This window comes from Galeopterus variegatus, unplaced genomic scaffold, assembly GCF_000696425.1.
Source record: "Galeopterus variegatus unplaced genomic scaffold, G_variegatus-3.0.2 Scaffold3509, whole genome shotgun sequence".
NCBI classification, from domain to species: Eukaryota; Metazoa; Chordata; class Mammalia; order Dermoptera; family Cynocephalidae; genus Galeopterus; species Galeopterus variegatus.
Genome location: NW_007729620.1, coordinates 71,567 through 77,566, shown reverse-complemented (window position 1 = coordinate 77,566; position 6,000 = coordinate 71,567). Strand labels below are relative to the sequence as shown.

Sequence of the window (6,000 nt, the reverse complement as noted above, 5' to 3'; positions counted from 1 at the left end):
TCCCCCCCCCCCCCCCCCCGCATTGAGATATAATTCACATACCATGAAATTTACCCTTTTAAAATATACAATTAATTGATTTTTAGTATATTCACAAAATTGTGTAAACACTACCACTGTCTAATTCCAGAATATATTCATCACCAAAAAAAGAAACCCTGTATCCATTAGTAACCATTCTCTCCCCTTCCTCCCCCTCCTCCCCCTTTCTCCCAATCTCTATTCTTAGACAACCACTAATCTTTCTGTGTCTGTAGATTTGCCTGTTCTGGACATTTCATATACATGGAATCATACAATATGTGGCCTTATGTGGCTGGCTTTTTTCACTTAGCATAATGTTTTCAAGGTTCATCTATGTTGTAGCATGACCAGTTATCTCTTGCCACAACCCTTTCATTTTATCCACTTAATTCATGCTATCTTGAGTTGCAGCTTTTCCATTTCTGACTTCATTACTAACTGCCTGTTTCTGTTAACCATTTTTAGCTTTTGTAGAGCAGTATTGTCCACTACAACTTTCTTTGATGACAAACATGTTCTATATCTTCATTGTTTGATGCACTGGCCATTAGCCACCCATGACTTGTGGAACTGAAGAACTTAGTTCTTAAAATTAAATTTAAATAGCCACATGTGACTAGTGGCTATTATATTGCTCAATGCAGATGTAGAGGAACTTGACTGGCCAGGCCTATCTTTCTGTTTTAAGCATAGGCCAGGGGTCTTAAATTTCTGGCCAGCCAGTGAATCAGCATGCCATTGGGTTAAGACCCACTTCTTGGTCTAGTCAGCTGAGGCCAGGGGATGGGAAAAAAGTGGACTAGAACATCTGTGCTACATCTGATATGGGCCTGGGTTTGGGGAGTTTTGAGAGGGTGAAAGATGGAAAGAGAAGAGAGAGTTTAAGAATTTTGAACAGGGCCAGCCCGGTGGCGCACTGGAGAGTGCGCCGCTTGGGAGTGCAGCGGCGCTCCCGCCGAGGGTTCGGATCCCATGTGGAGACCGGTTCCCGCTCACTGGCTGAGCGCGGTGCGGGCACAACGCCAAGGGTTGCGATCCCGTTACTGGTCAGTAAAAAAGAGACAAAAAGGAAAAAAAAAAAAAGAATTTGAACAAATGTATGTTTTGAAAATAAAGCTCTTTTTTGTCCTCTCTCATGTCTGTCTTCCCAGTTGGGTCTCTAAAAGAAAAGAAGAAAAGAGAGAAAAAAACAAAAACATTTGGGTCTCTGTTCTATTTTCCCAAAGCAGGAATCAGGGTAGACAAGTTAGCCTCTAGTCCTGATTTTTCATAGTTGTTTATTCTTAATGATTTGCCTCTTTGGGTAGTTACTCTCATTGCTGCTTCTGCTGACAGAAGCAGACACATAAAAAGAGGTGAGTTAGAGCCATGCCTTTCCCCTAAAACACTTGCCAACATCTCATCTCCTTTCTTCCCTCACTGTTGCATCCCAAGTCAGGGCTGGCACTACTGCCACAGAAGATTAGAATTTCTGGAGCCTTGCCTCTTAGGAATGATGGGAACATTATAGATACTTTTCTAGGCGGGGTTGCTGAATTCATTGGTTCTTCAATAATTATATATAGTAAATATGTATTTATATAGAAATGTAACAAGTATATATAATTTATGTAGGTTTATGTAATAAGTGTAATTTATTATAAATATAAAAATACACATAATTTGTGATCACTGATCCTGAGAGCTTTCCATCAGTTTGGGAAGTAAGGCATATATTTGAGAATGTATTTAGTGATATATAGAGTAAATGGATGATGTAGGATCCTTGGCCTATCACACTGGGAGTCTTATCCTCAGGTGGTTTTTTATGCAGTGATTACTTTGAACCTTAAGGACAACATGCACACTGGAAGTTGTGGAAGAGGGAGGATGGAAGGGCGTTCATTGTTGCTCATCTCTTTGGACACAGCAGCAGTTGAGAAAGTTTGTGATTGCTTATTATGTATACATAAGTATACATGTAGCTGCTTCTCTCTCTTGTATCTCTAGCTGATATTGCTACCTTCATTTCTTTCTTTCTTTCTTTTTTTTTTAAAGATGACTGGTAAGGGGATCTTAACCCTTGACTTGGTGTTGTCAGCACCACGCTCTCCCAAGTGAGCGAACTGGCCATCCCTATATAGGGATCTGAACCCACGGCCTTGGTGTTATCAGCACCGCACTCTCCCAAGTGAGCCATGGGCCGGCCCTTGAGCTTATGTTTTCTATTTATTATTATTAGGTTGAACAGATATAAAATTGCTCAGTTCACTTTCTGTTTGAAAATTTCTAAAAGGTTAGGTTTGAAGATTTCCCCTGGTCCTTAGGTCACATTTTGAATAGCTCTGCTCCAGGGGATTATTCTGGCTATTGAATTGGTATACAAAGTGGGGGGAGGTTAAGGGTGGCTCATGGAATAGGTAAACCTGAAGAACTAGAGAAGGATTTGGAGGATAAAAGAAGAGAAAAGGACAACATTTGTCTAGAATTGTGAGTCTTCACTGAACTTTGGGATAAACCATAATCTGCATATTGACTGTTTATGCTTTTGCATTGAACAATGATGTGGAAAGTTTAGAAATGGCACACAAACACAGAAGGAAGGGCCAAGCTGGGAGCAGTTGCCTCCAACATAATACAAATTAATAAACCCCTGCCTTTTTCCAGAAATAGCTTTGTCAGCCTCCTTATCGTTAAAACATATTCTCAGCACCACTGGAGTTCTGTGTTAATAACCCTCCCTAGAATAGAAATATGATAGAAGACTAGCAGCATTTTAATAAAATGCTAATAAAACTGGTAATTAAGGTTGTTGGAGGCAGGTCGCAGAGAGTGACATCTATTGTTTCACTAGTCATAGGTATTATTTTCATCGTGATAGCCTGGTTTCTGTTGGAATGTTAGGATTAAGCTTCTGAAAGCAGTTAACATTTTATTTTTGCAGTGACCTGACACACATGGTTGTAGATTAACAGATTAAAGGAAAACTGATAAAACAATGCATTCCAAAACACTTTGGAAAAAGGGGTGGGGGGGTAGATTGATCCTGTGGCAATCAAATAGAGGAGATCATAGCTGCTCTTAAATTTGAGAGCCCTCTTTGTACACAGCACTCATTTCATCAGGGTTAATTGCTTAAGTGAGGGGAATTGTTGAGACTACTAACAAGAAAGTCTTCCCATCCCACATTTGATTGCTTACTTTGAACCAGGCACTATACCAGATGAGACTACAAGAGTGAACAGGAAATAAAACAGTGGCTGCCTTCAGGAAGCTGTCAGTCTAGCTAGGAGAGGTGGATACAGCCAGATTATGCTTTAAAAAAAAAAAAAAAAATACTATAATGGGCGGAAATTTAGTACTGGTTGAGTCCTAAGATGTAGCTGGAAGAACGGGGGAGTCTTCCACAGATATAGGGACAAAAGTATGCTGTTTGACTTGCTAAATTCAGCAAAGGTGACGTGAGAAGACCCCCTGTGCATGTTTAGTTATAAGGGATTTATGAATTGAAAGATAACGAGGTTAAGGCTGTGCGGTTAGTTCAAGTTGGTTAGGGCACAGCCTTGTAACACCAAGGTCATGAGTTCAGATCCTGTACTGGCCAGCCGCCAAAAAAGAGGTAAGAGGTTGAACTATATTCACAGGTTTCACATTCTTAGGGATCTTTAAACACTATTCAGAAGATAGCAGATGGAAAAACAATTGTTTTTCCTTTAAAGAAAGCTAGCATTTTATTTAGGTTTGGAAACTAGAACTTGGAAAATTTGAGTATGATTATATGATTTCTGGATTAAGCAGCAAATACTAACAGGAAAGGTGTCTGTGCTTATTATTTGGAAACAGTGATAGAAGGACTGAAATAGATGGTATGTTCTGAATGGGAACACTTATATAGTGTAAGAATCCCCCTAGGCTCTTGGCAGTGGCAGTGGTAGGAATGAAGGTATTAAAATGGGAGCATGACAAGTATTGTGTGATAGAACTGGGGGAATTTGTGGGTGGTTGCAGTGGTCAAGGGAATCTAACTGGTAAAGTCTTGGAGAAATAGAAGTAAATTGGATAAGGTAGGAACAACAAAAAAAAGAATGATGGCAACATTGTTGATTCGTGTATCACAATTACTTGTGGAAATTTAAGAGGTAAATCTTTGTTTTGATCTGTGGACCTAACTCAAAAGCACTAGGACTATGCATGAGGCAGCCACATTCAAAAACCAACATTCTAGTCAGTTCTTAGTTTAGGCCTAGTCAAGTACTTCTGTTTTCTCTTGAAACTTCATTGTTGTTGTATACATTAAAGAGTCCTGAATCTTACCTGTAATCAGTAGTCCTTTGTTATTTTATGGATGTTTTTTATAAGTGTTTCTGTTTTGTTAACTGTGCTTAAAAATTATTAAAAGTTGATCTTGCTTTGGGAGCTTTACCCTTTAAATTCCTTTGAGAATTCTCATGCTAGACAAGGAATGAGTGACATTGTCAGTTCCTTAGTTAAAAACCTGGGATGTCCTAATCAGAACAGTGACTTTAGTTTGGCATCTAATGGTATGGGTGGCCATGGTGAAGGAGGACCAGGAAACTCTAGTAAATTGAATGGAAGTAATGAAAGTAGTAGAATTTTTTTTCCTACTTTTCCGGAAAGTAGTTACGATCTTTAAAGAAAACTCCCTCTGGGAAGCAACATGAATATATAATAGAAGTTTTGCTTTATCTTGTACAGCTCAAAGAAAATGAACGGCACCCTGGACCACCCAGACCAACCGGATCTTGATGCTATCAAGATGTTTGTGGGCCAGGTTCCGAGGACCTGGTCTGAGAAGGACTTGAGGGAACTCTTTGAACAGTATGGTGCTGTCTATGAAATCAACGTCCTAAGGGATAGGAGCCAAAACCCTCCTCAGAGCAAAGGTGAGGGCTTTGGGTTTTTATATGCAATTTCTGTCATATCCAGTCTGTCTCTCATTGCCAGAATGCCCTTGCATATAGGGGAAAATTGTCTGTCCTTTTATAGTAGCTATATCTTCCATTCTAAACACATTTAATGGCTTAAAAATAAAGTTAAGGTGACATCAGGAGGATACTTTGTAAATTGGTGTTGGGCAGTCCTTTGTGAGAGCTCTAGACTCAGGAGACAGAACCATGTGAGTGTCTTACTTGATCTTGGGAATGGAGTGACAAAAATGAAGTTAAAGTAACCCAACCACATAAGGTTTTCTTTAGTATTTTGGCTAGGGTAAGCAGAAAGAGAAAGACTGTCCACATACACATGGATCTCTTATTAGTGTTACAGACACCTTGCAGTGTGGTTTATCAACTAGGAAGGACTTGTTTAGGCAACTCGTTTGCCATAGACTACAAAATGAACAGAAGAAAGGCTGAGCTGCTTCCAGAAATACCCAGCAGAGTGGAAGTTTCTCAGGACTAACGGTAGATAAGCATTAACTTTGCCCTATGTACACATATACATGCTCTTGTTTTCCAAATGACCAATTTCAGAGTAATTTTCTGTGAAAGCTGTTCTACAGTGAAAATGTGAACAAGCATGGTTGTCGTGTTTGAAACTATTTTAATAGAGGCTCTAGAAGCAGAGGAATTATTTTCTCTTTGTGGCATAGTAACCAAAAATATAAAGTATTGTTTCTGGAGATGACTGTCAGTATAACATTCAGCCATTTAAAATCCTAACTGCAGCACGATTTTGAAAGAAATCTGTATTGTTTCTCAGGAATATGGGAGCATCAGAACAAGATTTACGAAACATACTTTTCTTCTCCTATCCCCAATAAAGATAAAAAGCATGATGAAATCTGTAAATCTCAGGCAGCACCATATGCTGTTAGAAGCTTAATTATATTTGATGAGAACCAAGAGTCCAAAAAAAGATGTTAAGAGGTTCTTGCTCTTAAGTCATTTTATAATTTAATAAGTGATAATTATGTTTGAGGCATATGGTAGAAACTGGCTACGATGTAGCAAGTGGTTTATTCTGAGAGAGCATGGA

At 39.1% G+C, this 6,000-nt stretch overlaps 1 protein-coding gene across 9 annotated transcripts in view; it reads left to right on the top strand.

The window, feature by feature from the left end:
• The window catches only part of CELF1 (CUGBP, Elav-like family member 1), a 49,530-nt gene that overhangs the window by 25,413 nt on the left and 18,117 nt on the right, over nucleotides 1–6,000 (top strand). For all 9 annotated transcript variants that reach the window (XM_008585268.1, XM_008585266.1, XM_008585267.1 and 6 more), the window contains one exon: nucleotides 4,720–4,907. In XM_008585268.1, the coding sequence (XP_008583490.1) occupies nucleotides 4,720–4,907 (188 nt within the window). The remainder of the gene's footprint in view (nucleotides 1–4,719; nucleotides 4,908–6,000) is intronic.